This window comes from Rhinolophus hipposideros (assembly GCF_964194185.1).
Source record: "Rhinolophus hipposideros genome assembly, chromosome: 21".
NCBI classification, from domain to species: domain Eukaryota; kingdom Metazoa; phylum Chordata; class Mammalia; order Chiroptera; family Rhinolophidae; genus Rhinolophus; species Rhinolophus hipposideros.
This window is the reverse complement of record NC_138067.1, coordinates 38,983,215-39,002,429: the sequence shown is the minus strand read 5'-3', so window position 1 is coordinate 39,002,429 and position 19,215 is coordinate 38,983,215. Positions and strand designations below refer to the sequence as shown.

The following is a 19,215-nucleotide window of genomic DNA, read 5'->3' as shown; positions in this document are numbered from 1 at the left end:
AGCACTGAACCAAGTCCCAGAGTGTCTGTCTCACATAGAGGGATGGGGTGGGGCCCTGGGTGGGAGGGAATGGGGCAGATCTGGGTGCTGACCGTGGTCAGGCGCCGCAGAGAGCTGAACCTTTCTTCCCAGGCTGCGGCTGCTTTGCGGAAGGCCTCGTGTCTCCGGATGAGCTGCTCCACCTCGTCCACACTGCTTCCTAGCTCCCGGCTCTGCAGGAGCGGCTCTTGGGCTGTCAGCCAGGCATCAGCCACCACCGCCTCCTGGGCAAATTGATGCACCTCCAGCACTGAGGGGAGACACACGGGGTAGGGGTGCTGGGGCACCTGTGGGCGCTTCATGGGTCAGTGGCTGTTTACTCTGGCTTTCCGCACCCCCTGGCTTCTTCTATGCCAGTCCTGACCACTCTGAGCTCTTCGGGAATGAGAGGAGCTGGAGCTACTTCTGAGGGCACCAGCTTCTCCCCTAGGTATCTGCCACCAGGGCCTCAGTGGCAAGGCAGCCCCCCATCTGCCCTGCCAGGCCTCCATGTTTGCTACTGGGGACCCATGTGTGGTAGACAAAGCATGCCTGTGTCACCCTCTGGGCCTTTCTAAACACGCTGGAGCATGTCCCTGTGCCCTTGAGGACATGTGTCTGGGCCCCCACTCACTCTGCTGCAGCCACTCCCAATGGCGGTCCCACTTGTCCGACACCTCCTCCTTCCTGGTTCCCAGCTTGTCCAGCTGTGCCTGGATCTGGGAGTGGTGGGTGGGTGGGAGGGGTGTCAAGGGTGGCTCCCATCCCAGTGGGCACGGATGGTGGAGGACCCCCTGTGCCCCTCCCCACCTCATCAGCCATGGCACTTTTGTTGAGCAGCAGAGAGCGACCCAGCTCCTGGCAGGCTGTCAGCTCAGGCACCCGTGCCTCCAGCTCGGTCTTCAGGCCCTGGTGGTAGTTCATGAGCACCTCCACCGATGACACGTCCCTACAGTGGGTGGTGGGCACGGATCTGAGCCACAGGCAGCCTCTCTCTGCCCACCCCATATTCACAGCTCCAGAGGAGCCCAAATCCCTAAGGCAGAAGATCCCCACCATCACTGACACCCACGCACCTCCTATGACCAAGCTCTGAGCTGAGGATCCAAGGTTCTCCACTGAGTCAATGATTCCAACTTTTTCCAGGGCGCTACAATGGCACACTCTATGATTCTAAACTAGGACTTCCAGGTCCAAATTTTTAAAAAATTTTAAAACTATGTTTCTGAAGTTTCCACTAGTCAATGAGTCTAGCTTTCTAAGTCTGTGCTGTTCAACGCGGTGGCCACTAGACGTGTGTGGCAATTGAGCACTGGAAATGTGGCTGCTCTGAACTGTGTGGAAGTGTACTGTATACCCCACATTTTGAAGATTTAGTATTAAAAAAGAATAAAATATCTCAACGATTTTAATATTAACTACATGTTGAAGTGATAATATTTAGGGTATACTGGGTTAAATAAAGTGAATTGCTAAAATTAATTTTCACTTGCTTCTTTTTTACTTTTATAATGTGGTTACAAGAAAATCTTAAATTATATATGTGGTTCACATTTGTGGCTTGTATTGTATAACGACAGGACAGCGTCATTCTCCACTGTCATATGTCCAAAACAAATTCCAAATTTCCAAAGATTCTACCAGTCAGCAAGTATAGCTTTATAAGACTTAAAATGTCGAAACTTATTTCTGAAGGTTTCACATTGTAATGGTTCCTACCTAAGACAGACTGTACAGAATGATCTGACTCTCCCTTGAAATTCTGCATCGGTACATTCATCATCATTCATCTGTGATTCCTTTTCCCCTCAGCCCTGAAGCTAATCTATCAGTCAAGAGTGGACATTTATAACTTTAAAGCACATCCGGTGAAATGATATGATACCTGAGATTTGTTTTAAAATAACTCAGCAAGAGGTAGCGGGGGAGTGGGAAAGTTTACAGGTGCAACACGATTGGCCAAATAATGATGGTTGTTCAAGCCAGGTGTTCACTATATATATGTAGGTTCACTATACTGCTACGGCTATTTCTGTGTGTATTTGAAAGTTTTCATAATAAAAAGATTTTTGTAAATTCCTAAAAGCAATCCCTTCTCCCCAGCTCTATAACCACCACAATGGGCCAAGCCACCATCATCAAGCAGCACCCTCCTGACTGGCCTACCTGCTTCCATCCTTGTTGTCCACACTTCCCACAAGGCATCTGGAGTGATCTTTCTCAAATGTACATCACATCACATCACATCACTCTCCTGCTCTAGACCCTCCCGCAGCTCCCATCTCACTCCAAGAAAAGGCAAACTCCTCACCACACTCTATTGCCCCTCAAACCTCATTTCCTGCTGCTCTCTACTCTCCTCCTCACTCCCTCCATCCCACCACAATGATCGTCTAGATTTTCCTCAAACATACCTTACTTACAACCTACCTCAGGGCCTTTGCACCTGCTGATCCCTCAACCTGGAAAACCCTACTCCTCAAACTTTACCCAACTCACCATCACTTCATTCAGGTCTCAAACATCAATCACATCCTCAGCCTTGTCGGCTAGTACCTCGTCCCCTTACCTTGCTTTATTTTTCTTCAGAGCACTTATTACTATCTGAAATAAATTAGGTGTTTGTTTACTTATCTGTTGCCTGTTTCCACCCTCAGAATGTAAGCTGCATCAGGGCAGGGGCTTGACCCTGCTCACTATCTGGCACACAGTAGGCATTCAATAAATATTTCCGGAGTGAAGGAATGTAGCCCCCAGGCCTCACAGTCACAGAATCAAAACTATGTGAGTGCAGGCTTAGTCCCTAAAACCTCCTGTGTAATCCTCTTTTTCTCATTTGCAGCTGGATACAGAGGGTTCTGCAAATGACTCTCAGGGCTGAGTGATGGAAGGACCTGGCTCCTAATCACTGTGGGACAGGCTTCTGCCAGACACTTATGTGAGCAATAAATCAGTGCCCACTGCAAGTAGGTTAAGCCACACATATGGTCCCACACCTCCCTGTCCCTATCCTGGCTACAGCCCATAACACCCCATAGGGAGGACAGTAGTGGGCAACTGGGAAAGACAGAGGCAGGAGGTCACTCCATGCTCTGAGCCCCCAATGCCAGGCCTGACAAGGGGTCTTAGAACACATGAAGCATTTAGAACAGTGCCTGGCACAGAGAGGTGACACGCAGGTATTGGTTATTGTGATTTCTTATGGGAAGGGAACTGCTGATGGGCTGGGGAGTGGCTGCCCAGAGGCAGGTAGCAAGCCTGAGGTGGGATGAGGGGCACCTGGGCTTGTCAGCTGCCCCAATCTGCCCGGCGATGCCATCCATCCAGGAGAGCAGGTCCCGGGCCTGGCTGTGGAATCGCAGGGCGTCGGCCGTGGAGCTGACGTGAAGGCGGGCATCCTCACAGGCTGCCAGCAGCTCCTTCCAGCCCTGCATCACCTCCTGCTCCTGGCTGGCGATGGCCTCCGCATGCTCACCCGCATACACCGTCCGCAGCTGGGCTGCGCCTTCCTGCAGCTGTCGTACCTGAGGGGCACACCAGGTCGAGCACAAGCCCTCCATGGGGTTCAGGCTCTGCCTTCTCTTTCCCCCATCTGCTGGCTGGTGCAGAGCCTAACAATGAAAGGAGCCTGCACCCTGGGGATCCCACAGTGGGTTCCCTATCCGCTGCCTGATTTCTTTTTGACTTCCCCACTTCCTGACTTCCTTTAGACCCACTACCGTATTTCTCTCATGCATGTTGCCTGATTTTTCTCTGACTTACCGGCATTCTGACTTCTTTTAGACATACCACTGGGTTTCTTTTGGTCTACTGCCTGATTTCTTTTAGTCTGAGAACTCTATGTCTGTTGGGTCTCTCATCTCACTTTTTCAGGCCCACCTCTATCTTGTTTCAGACAAATCTGATTTCTTTCAGGAAACCTCTTGCCACCCTGATGTTTATGAGATATGCTGTCTAAGTTTTTTCACTCGTTTTTTTTCAGACCCACTATCTACTGCCCAATTCCCTGCAGAATGGCTATTAGATTACTACCAGGTCTCCTGCCCAATTCCTATCACTTCTGCTGTGTGAGTTCTATTGGACCCACTGTTCACTCTCTGATTTCTTTTGGAGTGACCGCCACACTTCTATCAGGTCCACCACTTAATCGCTGTTAATCTCTCCACCTGATTTCTAACAATCATTTATTTGATTTATATAAAAATAATTGTTCAGTTTCTGCATTCCATTAGACCCGCATCCCCATTTCCTTCAGTTCTGCTGCTTGAGTTCTATTAGGCCCACAGCTTCATTTGCATCTGATCCACCTCCCAGCTCCTGTCAAACCCAGGCCTGATTTCTATTAGCTCTGTTGCCATTTCCATTCAATCCACCCCCATTACATTTTTCTTAAGGAAAATCATATTATTTCTATCAGAGACCTGATGCCTAATTTCTATCTGCCCACAGCCACATTTCTCTTAACCCTTTCCCAATTTCCTTTGGACTGTCCATCTGAATTTGGGTAAAATTCACTCCTAGGAGAACCCCTGCTCAACCTGCATTGAAAATTTGTCTAATTTCTGTACACTATGAAATCAGTCCATTTTCTACATGTCCCAATATCTGATTTCTCCCTATTCCATGATGTGTTTTCTATCTGTCCCACCATCTCATTTTGATGTACTCTACAGCCTGATTTTTGCCTGCTCTGATGTCCATATCCCTTGGCCACACTGTCCAGGCCCTCCCACCTCCCCTCCTGGCCACAGGCGCCCCACCTGGGACACGAGGAGCTGCAGGTCATGCTCAAACGCGCGCAGAGTCCGCTGCATGGAGCTGGCACTGGGTCTCGGCTCAGGTGGGGCTGTCAGGCGGGGCAGTCGCCTCCGCTTCTCCTCGATCTGTCCCTGAAGCTCTCGGGCATCACTAAAGAACTTATGCAGCTCCCGCGAGGCAGCCAGCAGCTGGGCCCGTGTGCCCATAAGCTCTAGCAGCTCGGCCCAGGCCTCATTCAGCCCATCCTTCCACTCAGCCATGGTGGCCGCCGCCGTATGGCCGCACTCGATCAACTCATCCACCATCTGGTTCACGGCTGCCAGCCGCTCCCGCCCTGCCGTGCCAGTCTCGCTGGCGAACTCCGAGAATTTTTCCTGTAGCACCTGCCACCAGGAAGTGAGGGTACAGCATGGGCAAACGTGCTGTATACACCAAGCTCTCTCTAGTCCACCATCTTGTGGGAGGTGAGAATAATAATAATGACAATCATAATTTTAAAAATCTACCACTTATTGAGCACTTACTCTGTAGCAATAATAGTAATAATAATAAAAATAATAAGATGATATTAATAATAACGAATACTGTTAGGCACTGTGTGTGCCGAGTACTGTCCTACGTGCTTTATATTACAGTAGTCCACCCCTTATCCTGTTTTGCTTTCTGTAGTTTCAGTTACCTGTGACCAACCATGGTCCAGAAATATTAAATGGAAAATTTCAGAAATAAACAATTCCTAAGTTTTAAATTGGGCACCATTCTGAGCAGCATGATGAAATCTCACTCCATCCTGCTCGGGAAGTGAATCAGCCCTTTGTCCAATGTCTCCATTGGACTGTATACACTCTCCACCCACCAGTTACTTAGCTGTCTAGTTTATCAGATTGACTGTTGTGGTATCACAGTGCTTGTGTTTAAGCAACCCTTATTTTACTTAATAATAGTCCCAAAGCTCAAGAGCAGTACTGCTGGCAATTTTGAAAGGCCACAGAGAAGCTGCACAATCTTTCCTTAAGTAAGAAGGTATGTATGTACAGGAAAAAACAGTGTAAGTAAGGTTTGGTACGATTCCAGGTTTTAGGCCTCTACTGGGGTCTTGGAACGTATCCTCTGTGGATACAGGGGCTGCTATATACTAATGCATTTGGCTCCCAACAGAACCACAAGGTGGCTGCTATTATGATCCACATATTATGGGTAGGTAAACTGAGCCCCAGAGAACCTCAGTAGCACACACAGTAGTCACTAGTATCATTGTTATTACGGATGAAGCTCACCGTGACGTGCTCAAAGTCCTGGCCAAGCTCAGGTGAGCCAGCCACCACCTCCTTCTCGGCAATCCAGTGCTCAAGCTCGTCCACCTGGCGGCTGAGCTGGTACAGCCAGTACTGCTGCTCCAGGCCCACCCGGCGCTCCTCGCCCAACTCCTTGAGTGCCACGTACAGACGGTCCACCTGAGACTGCCGCCGGCTGATTTGCTCACTGATGAGAGACAGGGAGGGGCAGAGATGGGACCCCTGAGACTTACAGGACAGAGCTGTGATCCTCTGACCCCCCTCTCAGGGCATGGCTGTATCTCCTCTGAACTTTCAGGCAGGGTAGGATCCCCTCCGAGCCCTTCGCGCAGGACTGTTTTCTGCAAATCTTGGATTCAGTCAACCCAGTACTCGCATCTCAGCGCTCAGGGAAAACTCGGCTTCCCTAAGCTTGATAAGCTTACCACCCCTCTCAGAAACTTTTCTATCTGCGGCCCCACGCCGCTCCCCTCCAGTGACTTGGGTGGGGCTCCAGACTCCCTACTTGGGTCCGCAGCCAATCCACCTCACCTCCAGTCCCAATCTCCAGGTTCTAGCCCTGTGCCCCATCCCAGATCTCACTCCTGGGCCAGGCCTCCAAGATGTGGCCCTTACTCCTGACCTCAGGGAGGCCACTGGTCTTTCATCCAGGAAGTCTCAGGCCATGCCCCATCACAGCACTCCAGGCTTTCAGTCCTCCTAGCTACTGCTCACACACACTGGGTAGGAAGAGGGCCTTCCCCAGTCCTGAGCTCTTACTTATCTCCTCAGTCCTAGACATCGTCCCCCATCCCTAGGCCAAATCCCAGTGCTCCTGGCCACACCCCCTCAACCATCCCTGGGCAGTGCCCCTCCATTCAAGCCCCAACTACCTGCCAAAATCCAAGGTCTCCAGCACGCAGTAATGAGGGCCCCTCCCACCTCAATGGTCAGTTCTGGCCTTGTCCCAGGTTCCACCAACGAAGCTTCAGATCCTACTGGACTATTCTCTAAGAACTGGCCCCGCCCCCACCTGGCCCCCTTCTCCCCACCCCCAGTCCACCTGTCTGGGTGCCCCATCTCCAGCAGCGCCCGGCACTGGCGTGACAGCTGTGCAATGCTTTCCTCGTAGTTCTCCACGCACTGCTCCAGCTGCAGGTGCTTCTTGAGCAGCTGCAGGGTGCTCTGTTCGTCCTGGGGGAACAGGGCGTCCGCGATGAGGCGGCAGCGGCCCGCCCCGGGCTCCAGTGCCCCAGGCACCCCACACCGTCAGCCCGGGCGCACCTTGCCCTTGTCCTCACTCATCATGAGCAGCTCTTGCTCGCCCAGCCACGCCTCCACCTCGGCCATGTCGAAGTAGTATTGCTCCACCTGGAAGGCGGCGTCCAGCACCTGCTGCCGCCGCTCGGAGGCCTCGCGCAGTCCCGCCCAGGCGCTCTGCAGCTGCTCCTGGCCGCAGCGCACGGCCTCCGCCTCCGGGCTGCGCAGCGCCGCAAGGGCGCCCGCGCGCTCCAGCACCTCCTCCAGACGAGGTCCGTGCGCCTGGATCTCCCGCCGCAGGCCCTGGGGGCGGGAGGTGGGGGATGTGGTAAAGAGGGTCATTCAGGGGCCGGGCAAGGCCGCGTGCGCCTCTGCGACTGGCGTGTTCCAGAAGAGACATGCAAACAGTTGCACATCTACCAGTCTGTGCCAGGTCCCGCGTGGATTTACTGTTACTCAATCCCCGTGTGGCAGGTGGAAAAATGGGCACAGAGAGAAGTACGTTGCCGGATAACCAGCAACTAGCAAGGGGTGACAGGATTTGAACACAGGAGGCTGGCTCTGAACCAAGACGCTTGGTGACACAATATCCCCCTAATAGTTAAACACAGGCCTGAGAATCAGGCTGTTCAGGAGCAGCTGGGGTATAATTTATGCATAGCAAAATGTACAAATCTTAGGGGTACCACTCAACACATATTACATATGTGTACCCTGTGCACCCAGATCAGGATATAGAACACCTCCATCACACCAGAAGGTTCCCTCAACCAGCGCTGTACTGGCTGAGTACCTAACTTAACCTCTTGTATGCCTCAGTTTCTTCAACTGGCAAATAGAGACCACAATAACAGTCAATATTTGCTGTCTGCCAGGCACTTTGCTAAGAGCTTTGCATAAGGTAGCCACTCATTTAGTCCTCACTCCATCCCCAGCAGCCAGATGTTATTATTCTCATTTTATAGATGAGGAAACTGAGGCACAGAGAGTCGAGGAACTTGCCAAAGTCACATCGCTAGTGGTGGCTGCTGATATCTACCCTGTGTTGTACCATGGGGCACTTAGAATTGTGCCTGACACACAATAGGTGCTCCGTCAATATCAACAGCTATTCATCATTTAACAGCCCCCATGGATCCAGCACTCGCACACATGGCCGAACTCCCCACCCCCTCCAATTTTAAGCATTAAGCATACTTGAGCATTTTCCTCAACCATGAAAATGATGGGCCAGTTCTATTTGTCCCCAACACTGTCCACAGGCAAGAGTATTTTCATCAAGTTGGAAAAACAAAATCTATAAAAAACTCGAGCCTCTTAAAGAGCTCCATCTAAGGCAGCATGATCACGAACCTTTCAAAAGCATTCGTGCACCCACCTCCCCACCACCCTTCAGTGCCCCCTTCTCCCAACTTACACTATTTTGGTAAAAAGGGGCAATAACAATACCTACCTCACAGAGTTATTGTGGGGATTCAATGGAACAACTGACGTAACCCTCTAGGACAGTACTTGGCTCATAGTAAGCCTTTCATCAGTGAGTTGTGATTAGTAGTATCGTTACTCTTCTTTTACGTGTCTTACTTTGGGCTTTGGTGAAACAGTTGCTTTGACCAAAGGGTTCCTCTGCTAAGCATTGGAGAGCCAATGCTCTAGACCAACTGTCTACTTATTTAGATGTGGAAACTGAGGCCCAGAGAGGTGAACAGAGATCTAGAGATTTTTTAGGGGCTCAAAAGTGCCCCGTCGTGCTCAGCTTAGGAGTCACCATTCTCTTAGGAGTCCTCTCTCCTCTCTACCTGTGGATGTTTTGAGTTTTCGTGTTTTTTTTGTTTGTTTCATGGCCCCACAGAATTGATCTTACTTCTAGTCACGGGACCCTGATTTTCTTTTGGGGAAATTACTTGCCTCTATTTCAGACCAGATATTAAGTTAAGGCTGATTCCACCTGCCATTACAAGGGTGGGCCTTTAGCCCAGACCAGGCCAATCAAAACAGTCTAAATTACTGGCCACCATGATTAGCTCAGGGGTGGATATGTGAATCAACTCTACCAGTAAGAGTTATTCCTGGAACTACTGCTGATTGGTAAGGCTGGGCATCTTTTTAGAGAGAGAAATTCTCTTGAGTTTTGTGGTGGGATGTAAACTTGAATCTGCTGGAGGTCTTTTGCCACCAGGAGAGGAGAGTTGGCCCGAGAACAAAGCTAACCCGGAAAAAACACACAAATAACGGCTGAAGCTGAATGATCCATGTCCTCATGGAAGCCCCTGAACACACCTGCAGCTGCTGTCCAGTCTTTTCAACGACAAGAGCCAATATATTCCCCTTTTTGGCTTTAACCACCTTGAGTCATTTTTTTCTATCACTCCAATGCAAATGTGTCCTAACCCATTCTCTCACCCAGGCTCTGCTCACCTGGTTCTTTTTGATGTACTGCTGGACAGCCTGCAAACTATTGCCTCGCTCTGTCTGCATGGCCAGTGGCAGCCGCTCCTGGACCCATGCCTGGAGAGGATACAGCGAGCAGGTCAAGGAGAGAATGCACCCCCAGGAACCTGCATCTCAACTATAGTCCTAACCACCCTGAGGTGTCACTCTCTGGGGACGCGTCTGTTTTCCCCTTTGGACTCTGAGCCCTCTATAGGCAGGAATGGGGTCTGCGTTGGTCACCCCTGTGACTCCAACATCATCTAAGCACAGGGCTAGGGTCAAAATGATCAAATTAGTGAGTGAAGGAAGGAAGGAGAAAGTCCGGAAGTGGCCGAACGAGAAAATGAATGGAAGAGTGACTAAAAGAATAAGTAAATAGAGTGGAGGAAGAAAAAAATGAATAAATACATGACTTCATGAATAAACCAGTAAGTGATCGGAAGTGAGTAAATGAACGTGAAACAGTGAATGAATGACTAAGTGAATGAGTAAATGACTAAGTTAAGAAATGAATGATTGAGTCTTTCAATATACCAGGTCTCTAAGCCAGCTCCAGCCTAGAACCTTTCAAAGTTCCACAGCCGACCCGGCTCCCAGCCTCCACCTCCTCGGCCCGCTGGACTGCCTCTGGCCTCACGCCCCGCCCCGTTCGCCTCGACCCCCCCAGAACCCCGAGCCGGGCCTCACCAGCTCGTCGTCGAGGTCGTGCGCAACCTGGTGCAGCTCCTTGGAAGCGAGCAGCAGACGGCGGCGCTCCTGCAACGGCTCCAGCAAGCGCACCAGACGCTCGCCCACCGCGTTCTGCCGCTCGCCCACCAACTCCTTGCTCGCCGGTTCCAGGGGCAGCGCCGCCGTCTGTGCCTGCAACTCTCCCACCTCACGGTACCACTCCTCCACCTGCGACTCCATCGACTGTGGGAACAGGGGCGGGGTCAGCGGGACCCATCCTCCCTCCCCATCCTGTTATGGCTCTCTAGTACCTTCATGGTGACAGCAAATCCCTCGCTACGACCCACCATTCCACTCTCCCCTTGCTCAGTTCCCCTCCAGAAGCGCCATTCTCCTCTCTGATCCTACAACCCAGTAAGCAGGCTCCTTCCTCCGGGCCTTTGCCTTTACTATTCCCTCTGCCAGGCAGGCACTTCCTTGTACTGATTTCAGCTCAAACATTACCTTCTCAAAGAGGCTTACCTGACCCCCTGGACTAAAGTGGTCCATTATTCATTATTCTCAGAAAAACCATTCACTGTTGATGGGATCCCTATTTTACGGAGGAGGAAACTGAGGCCCAGAGAAGTTAGGTAATTTGTCCAAAGAGCCAACCTTTCCAAATATCAAAAATAAACACAAAGCTATAGTGATGTAAATAGGTGATGTGCCATGGGGATAGGCAGAAAGCGCAAACGCAGACCCAAATACACAGGAGAATTCACAGACAGATGCCATTTCAAATCTCCAAGGAAAAGATGGATTATTCACTGTATGGTCATGGGCCAAATGGCTAACCAATTTAGCTGGATCCCCTTCCTCGCTTCTTATGTTGAGAACAATTCCAGATGGATTAAAGACTTAAATGGAATAAGTAAATCCATAAGGCACCAGAAGAAAACCTGGGCAAATGTTTTTATAATCTTGGGATGGAGAAAATCTTTCCAAGCATAAAAACCATAAAGGGAAAGATTTACAAATTTGGCCACATAAAATGCTTTTGCATCAACCAAAATTTCTAGATGTAGTTAAAGGCAAATGACAAACTGAAAAAAAAAATTAATACTTATTAGAGCAAGGAGTTTCTTTAACAAAGAATTCCCCTTTATACTGCTTCCTTTGTTTCCACAGCACTTAGACCACCATCAGATTACTGTCTTTGCTTGTGAGTTTTTTATCGGTCTCCTGCTTCTAGAATGGGAGCTTCGTGAGAGCAGAGGTTGTGTCAACTCATCTCTGTATGCCCAAGTGCCTAGAAGAGTGCCTGACACTTAATAGGCCTTCAATTGTAATTAGCTCAAGGCACAAATGAATGACATCAACAAAGAAAGACTGCCCCAAAGAGAAATGGGCATCAGATGTGAACAGAGAGGACACAGAAGAAAAAATGAGCACATGAAAAGATGGTCAGTCTCACTAATCAGCAGGAAGATATAAATGAAAACAAGGTATCCTTTTCTATTCATCAGATTGGCAAAAACATAATACATAACATCTAATGTTGCCAAAGATGCAGGGAGATGGGCACACTCTGCTACTGTGGGTGGTGGTGTAAATCAGCAGAGCATTTTGGGAAGGCAACTCGGCAGGTCCTATCAAAATGCAAAACGTGTCAAAATGCTTTGACTCAGCACTTGCACTTCCACTTCTAGGACTATATCTAAAGAAATACTGACTGGTACATATGGACAAAGATGTTTGTCCAAGGAGCTCATCATAGCAGAATTTATAATGGGAAAAAATTGTAAACAACCTCAATGCCCCTTAGGAGTAAAATGGTTAAACAACTCTACAACAGTATGGAAAAGTGGCCAAAACTTACTGTTAAGAGGAAAAAGCAATTTATAACATACATATGAATATATATTGGCAGTGAATTGCACATGCACGAAACTCCCTTGGAATAAACAAGAAATTAATAGCAGATGGTACCTATTGGGGGGTGGGAACTTGGTGAATTGGGACAAGGATGAGAGACTTCTCACATAGGATTTTATATCGTTTTTGATGTCTGAACCATAAAAATTGATTCAAAAATTTAAATTAAACATGGAAAACAAAAATAAAAACTAAACATCCACATAGGTATATTTGTAAGTGCATAGAAAGAGCTCCAGCAGGGTGCACACCAAATAATAAATGAGGTTATTTGGGGTGTGAGACTGGGAGGTGTATTAAAGGGAGGTTTTGTTTTACTGAAGATTTCAAGATTGGTAAGATCTTTTACCAAAACAATATATTTACGCATTACTTGTGTGATTCTAAACAGATGGGGGCAAGCTAGAAAAGAAAACAAAATAATAATGCAATTAAGTGGTAACAGATTATGGAAAAAGACTGCAACCCAGAACTCAAAACTTAAGAACTGGGCCAGCCCGGTGGCCCAGACTGTTAGAGCTCCATGCTCCTAACTCCGAAGGCTGCCGGTTCGATTCCCACATGGGCCAGTGGGCTCTCAACCACAAGGTTGCCAGTTCAATTCCTCAAGTCCCGCAAGGGATGGTGGGCTGTGCCCCCTGCAACTAGCAATGGCAACTGGATCTGGAGCTGAGCTGCGCCCTCCACAACTAAGACTGAAAGGACAACAACTTGAAGCTGAATGGCACCCTCCACAACTAAGACTGAAAGGACAACAACTTGACTTGGAAAAAAGTCCTGGAAGTACACACTGTTCCCCAATAAAGTCCTATTCCCCTTCCTCAATAAAATCTTTTAGAAAAAAAAAAAAAACTTAACAACCAAGTCAAAACTTTTCTTCCAAGGCTCTGCAATGCAGAGCTGTTGGTTTTGCCTGCCCAACATCCATCCCTTCCTTCTCAGGACTTCACATCCCACTTTCAGGTCTTGAGCTTCTTGAGGGACTAATAAAACCTAGAGGGCTGGGGTGACCACATGACCCAAGGCTGGCCAATCAGGACACTGAAATCACCCTGGCCACAGGGATTGGGTCAGGGATGGTTGGGGCTGATGAAACTCAGCAGGCCAAGAATAGCCATGTGACTCACGCCTGGCCAATGAGAACACTGAATCATCGTGGGGTAAGGATTAGGTATAAGGTGGCATGTGACCTTAAATCAGCCAGTGAAAACTCTTCCCACTTTTGTTGCAAAACTATGTGAGCTCAAAAGGGATGCTTTCTTTCCCACAGGGTTCCTAAACTGATAGAATGTAGGCCTGGGATACTGGGGCCATCTTGCCGTCAAGAGGGAACAGGCTCCCCAACAATGAGGCCAACACAGAGGAAAGCAAGGCACAGGAATGGAGACAGAGATTCCTGAGGACAAATTTGAGTAACTGATCCTTATGTAGCATGCCTGAAGCTGCATAACCCCTAGATCTTTCAGCTATGTCCCCTTTTAGCCTAAGTCAATTTGGGTTGAAGTCCTACGAACTGCACCCTAAAGAGTCCCAAATGACACAGTTCACACTCTGTAGGAGTCATAAAATCTAACTTTATAACAAGTCAAAACCCTGTAAGATGGAAGTTTTTAAAAGGCACAATCACAAGCTTCAGAAATCAAAGAAAAGTGAAACAGTCACCCCAAAATCTTTTTCGCTAAGAAAATAAAAATGCATGAGAATTCAGGAAATTCTTAAATATCATCTGAAATGTTAAGGTTATAAGTTCCAGTTTTTCATTAGATGAAAACCCTTCTACAACCTCCAGCAAGTGGCCATATGACCTGAGATAGAATGATTCCAGACACTGACACTATCCATTTAATGTGTATCTTTTCCTGCAAATATGGGCAAAAGATGCAGAAGTACAATGGTCATTAAACACACGAAAGGATGTTCAGCCTCCTTCAATGTTCAGGAAAATGCAAATTAAAATAACGACAAGACAGTATCTTTCACTCAGATTAGCAGAGATGAAAAAGCTTGACAATATCTAATGATGGTGACCACGGGGGTGTGGGGGGGAGAGGGATGCTGTCATATAGCAGGTGTGTGCATGGCCTTTCCAGGAGGATATTTGGCAATATCTATCAAGAAGTTTAATACATATACCTTTTGGCCCAAAAGTGTCACTTTGAGGACTATTCTGTACAGAAACACCTGCACATGGGCTCAAATACGTATGGACAGGGACGTCTGCTGTGGCACTATTTTTACTAGCAAAATATTGGAAACAGCCCAAAGGTCTCTCTCTCAACAGAAGGTTGGTGAAAGACAGATTGGCAAACCAGCCTATGGAATACCATGCAACAGTTTAAAAGGACAGGATATATCAACAGGTTTTTGAGACAAGGAAGGATGCCTAGAGTGTTTTGTCAAGTGAAAAGGCAAGCTTCAGTATGGCACGTATGGCACGTGTATGTGTGTGTGCATAGAATATTTCTAGAAGGATAGCGAAGAAACTATGGGGAGCAGTTACACCATGGAGAGTGGGACTGTGCGTGTGCGGGTGGGGGAAGGAAAACTTTTTCCTTTTCACCCTTCTGGTTTGAAGTTCTGACCATAACAGCAATAATAGGTAACACGTCCTGATGCCCCTCTCCATGTCAGGTGCTGCTCTAAGCACTTGACAAGGAAAAACTCACCTGATCCTCATGACAGTGTATGAGATCAGGGTAGATGGGGGTGTTTGTTTTGTTCACAGTTGGAGGCCAGCCTGTCACTATGCCTGCACAGAGCAGGGCTCCATAAATGTGTGTTGATTTTGTTGGACTAATTACTATGCTACTCTACTACTCTGAGCTGGGTAGTATTCAAGATTCACATTTAAAAAGTTAAACTAGCTTTAAACATTAAAACCAGAGGAGCCATGAAGTACTGATACATTCTACAGCATGGATGACGTTTGAAAACATTGTTCAGTGAAACAAGCCAGACACAAAGGACCATATATTATATGATTCCACCTCTATGAAATGCCCAAAATAGACAAATCTATAGAGACAGAAAGTAGATTAGTAGAGTATAAATTAGTAGAGGGAGCTAATGGGTATAAGGTCTCTGTTTGGGGTGATGAAAATACTCTGGAATTAGGTAGTGGTGAGAGTTGCTTACCTTTGCAAATACATTGAAAACCACTGAACTGTACACTTTAAAAGTGTGCAATTTATGGTATGGAATTAAATTTCAGTTTTTTAAAAAAGACATTAAAGGTTAAAAAAACCAGAAAAACAGAAGAGCCTACTACCCAAAAAGCCTCAGGTGCTGGCCACATAGTAGGTAGTGACACAGCAAGCCCTGACCCCAGATCAACCCGATTCCTACTCAGATTCACCAGTCTGCCTTCCCATTTTCCAGATGGGGAAACTGAGGCCTAAAAAGGAGCAGTCCCTTGTCCAGAGTAAAAACTGCCAGAGCCAAAATTTGAACCCAAGACCACGTGACCACAAAACCCTTGTGGCTCTCAGTCACTCTGCTTTTCTGTAACTGGGGACACTGAGGCTCGGAAAGGTGGGGTCACTTGCCCTAGGTCACATGGTAGTGGAATGGACTGTGGAGCTCCTGAATCTGGCCTCTTCCCCTAGGCCGCGGCGCTGAGCTAGATGAAGAAATGTGGCACAAAGAATGAAAAAAGGTGAATGTGTTTCCCTGGCCAGAGAAAGAGCCTTGCTTGGGGTGGGGGAGGGGGTGGTAAATGTCCCCAGGGACTCAGCCTAACAGCTGCAAGGCCTCCAGTGCATTTTCCCCTGGCGGTCCCCCTCAGATGGCAGCAGACCAGCACTCCTCCCACCCTCCCCAAGCAGGAGCCGGTGGCTGAGCCAGACCAGCTGGCTGGGCCCCTGAGGACTGGGAAAGTGGGGGCTTGGGACTCCACCATCTGGCCCCTCAGCCAGAAGGACAGTTGGACTGGAGATGCTGAGAGAGGACTCTGGGTCACATGGCTCAGACCTGGAAGGTGGGGTCCCGGGAAGCCTGCTGCAGCGGCTGGCTTGAGGACAAAGGGAGGACACAAGGAGGACACAGGCATAAGAGGTCAAGGGAGAGAGGAAGAGATGGAGAACTGAAATAAAGAGAGAGAAAAGAGTGAGAGAGTAAGAAAGAAAGAAGAGACAGAGAAGGAGACATAAGGACAAAGACAGAGAGAGACAGACAGAAAAGATGAGAAACAGAGACAGAAGAACTAAGGGAGCAGGAGTGTGAGACAGGCCCAGAGAAAAGCAGAGAGGGGACAGACCACTCATACATCCACACTCCCTCAGGCCCTGAGCCAGCATCTCCCCCAGCCCAGCCTGGCCCCATGGCCTGCAGGGTGGAGCAGCCAGAAGATGTGCCCAGCTGGCCGGCCCCTTCCCCTCTGCATATGCCCAGGGTCTGGGCTCTCAGGCTACCCCTGGGGACAGCGGGTCTTGGGAGGCCCCTCCCTTCCCCAGCAGCAGCTCCTGAGTCCCAGCTGGGCTCCATCTGGGGGCCGTGGCCCACTGAGTCACTCCTTATCTCTGGCTCCCTCTTCTGGGGAAAGGGCCCAGGAGTCCTCTACTGGGGCCTGCTGCTGAAGCCCATCCACTTGTGACACTGAGCCAGTCCCCCTTCCCCTCCGGGCCTCAATCTTTCCTTTAAACAACGGAGACCCCGCCTCATGGTGTCCAGGGCTTGGTGGGGCTAAACTCCCCCCATGAGAGGGGAAGAGATGGCTCTGCACTCTGGCTAGAGCAGAAGGCCCCAAATCCTCCCTCAAGGATTCCCAAGTTCAGCAGTTCTCCCCAAAACTGCAAATGCCACACCACAGTGAGATATGCTTCCCGTCTACGAGACTGGAAAAATCTAGAAAGTCTGATGACACCAGGTGTTGGCAAGCTGGAAGGAAGCAGGAATTCCTAATTAGCATCAGGACCTGAGCAAGCAATTTGGGAAGATCAAGTGAATCAAAGATAGTTCTAACTTTGGGTACTATATTAATGTTGCATATTACCACCCCCCAAAATACATTTTTAAAAAGCTATATGGATGGGGAGAAATGCCCAAATGAAATACAAATAGAAACAAATTAAACAACTCTTTCACATAATAATATAACCACAGCAAAAGTGGAGAAATAACTAACCCAAATAACTTTTGAACCCAGTATAGTGATATCCCCTGGCTGAAGACAATTAAAGTGGAAAAACCTGCAAACAAATATCAAATCCTAGGTTTGTTGGGCCAACAACTCTGAAAACCCTTTATGCATTACGTCTTGTAATCTTCACAATGTCCACATGAGATCAGTACTGTCACTATACCCATTTTACTGAAGAAACTGAGGCACAGAGAGAAGAAATTTCCAGGTGACGCAGTTGGTAAGTCACAGGGCCAAGGCTTGACCCCAGACAGCCAAGCTCCTACAGTCCTGTTGTCAAGGAGTAGCTTAGCATTAGGTCCTTCCACTGCACAGAGGAGGCAGCTGAGGCTCACAGCCAGAGGCAAAGCCACTTGCCTAACACGACACAGCCGCTAAATAACAGAGCTGCAATTCAAACCCAGACCTGCGTGTGCCTTTATCCACCACATTAAGCTGCAGGGGAAGAGTTTGTAGGAACGGTAAGACCATGAATAATCCTAGCAATAGTCGCTGCTGTGCTGGATATCTTCTTTGGCCACTCTTGGCTCACAGTCAAGCTTCTCTACGTGCTCTGTGCCCAGGCGGTGGACCTGTATGGACCCAGCCTTCTGGCTTCCGAGTGGGCTAGGCTCAGGACTGGCCCCATAATCTGTGGGGCCTGGTGCAAAATAAAAATACAGGGCTCCTGTTCAAATATTAAGAACTTCAAGACAGCGACAGCAGAGCATTAAACCATGTGTGGGGCCCTGTGCGACCACACCTATGAAGCGGGCCCTGGTTGGACTAAGGGGCGCCAGCAGGGGACTGGACGGAGAGAGGAGAGGCTGGGGTATCATTTTCCAGCTCCTTCCTGCAGCAGTGCCAAGGGTTGGCTGCCATTCTTGGCTAAGGGCCCCATATCCTGCCTGGAGACTCTCTCCTCCCTCTGCCTCTTCAGGGGAGGTAAAGGCCTGGGCTGTGAAGCCCTCCCTTCCCGCCACCCGACCCTTCACCCTCCCTGTGGCTTCCCCATTCCTTGCTCACATCTTTGCCAAGACTCTTGATAAGCCCTGCTCAAACTGTCCTCAGTGGAGCATGCCTCTGTTCTGGTTGGGACCCTGACAGTCACAGACCCCATTTCTTGGGAGCTCACCACGTCCCATACAGGTGCCATACAGTGTACAACCTCACGTGGCCCTGGGAGGCCCCCCACTGACGTAGTCCAACTTACCAAGGGACGACAGAGGCGCAGAGAGAGACTAAACATGCACCCTGGCTGGGATTTGAACCCATGTTATTATGTCTGCCTCCCCTGCCCAAGTTTTCATCACTTGGCTCCTAGCTGCTTATACTGCCGGCTCCCTCCTCTAGGCCACCACTCGTTTCTGCTGATATTCTGGGCGATCCCTCAGAGCAGACTTAGGTCACCGTGTGTCCACTGCCTGCCCAGCCCATGGGGTCTGGAACTCAGGCAGTGATCAGTGCTTCAGAGGCCAGTGAGAGGATCACCTTCCCTACTGTGGTCTGGAAGTATCAGGAGAGGAGGGTGGACGGAAACAATACATGGTCCTGAATGGCCACTTAGTGGCTGTGTGACCTGGGGAAGCCACGGACCCTTTGTGTGCTGTGGTTTTCTCAGACATACAGTAAGGATAACCACAGCCCCACCCTGGTAGAGCTGCTGGGAAGCAGGGGGCTATCAGTGCCTGGCATGGTTCTCAAAGTGGGGTCCGGGGACTCCTAGGGACGCTGAGATCCCTTCAAAGGGTCTGTAAGGTTACACTTTTA

At 49.1% G+C, this 19,215-nt stretch overlaps 1 protein-coding gene across 5 annotated transcripts in view; it reads right to left on the bottom strand.

The window, feature by feature from the left end:
- SPTBN4 (spectrin beta, non-erythrocytic 4) overlaps nt 1-19,215 on the bottom strand; it is a gene marked incomplete at its 3' end in the record, with an annotated part of 71,341 nt that overhangs the window by 6,773 nt on the left and 45,353 nt on the right. For 3 of the 5 annotated variants that reach the window (XM_081031399.1, XM_081031397.1, XM_081031400.1), the window contains 10 exons: nt 10,431-10,655; nt 9,729-9,818; nt 7,335-7,613; nt 7,114-7,244; nt 6,054-6,258; nt 4,779-5,159; nt 3,298-3,542; nt 829-967; nt 653-737; nt 93-289 (listed from right to left, as the gene is read on the bottom strand). In XM_081031399.1, the coding sequence (XP_080887525.1) occupies nt 93-289; nt 653-737; nt 829-967; nt 3,298-3,542; nt 4,779-5,159; nt 6,054-6,258; nt 7,114-7,244; nt 7,335-7,613; nt 9,729-9,818; nt 10,431-10,655 (1,977 nt within the window). Of the gene's footprint in view, nt 1-92; nt 290-652; nt 738-828; nt 992-3,180; nt 3,543-4,778; nt 5,160-6,053; nt 6,259-7,113; nt 7,245-7,334; nt 7,614-9,728; nt 9,819-10,430; nt 10,656-19,215 lie in introns of all 5 variants that reach the window. The other 2 variants (XM_081031401.1, XM_081031398.1) reach the window with 2 other exon arrangements.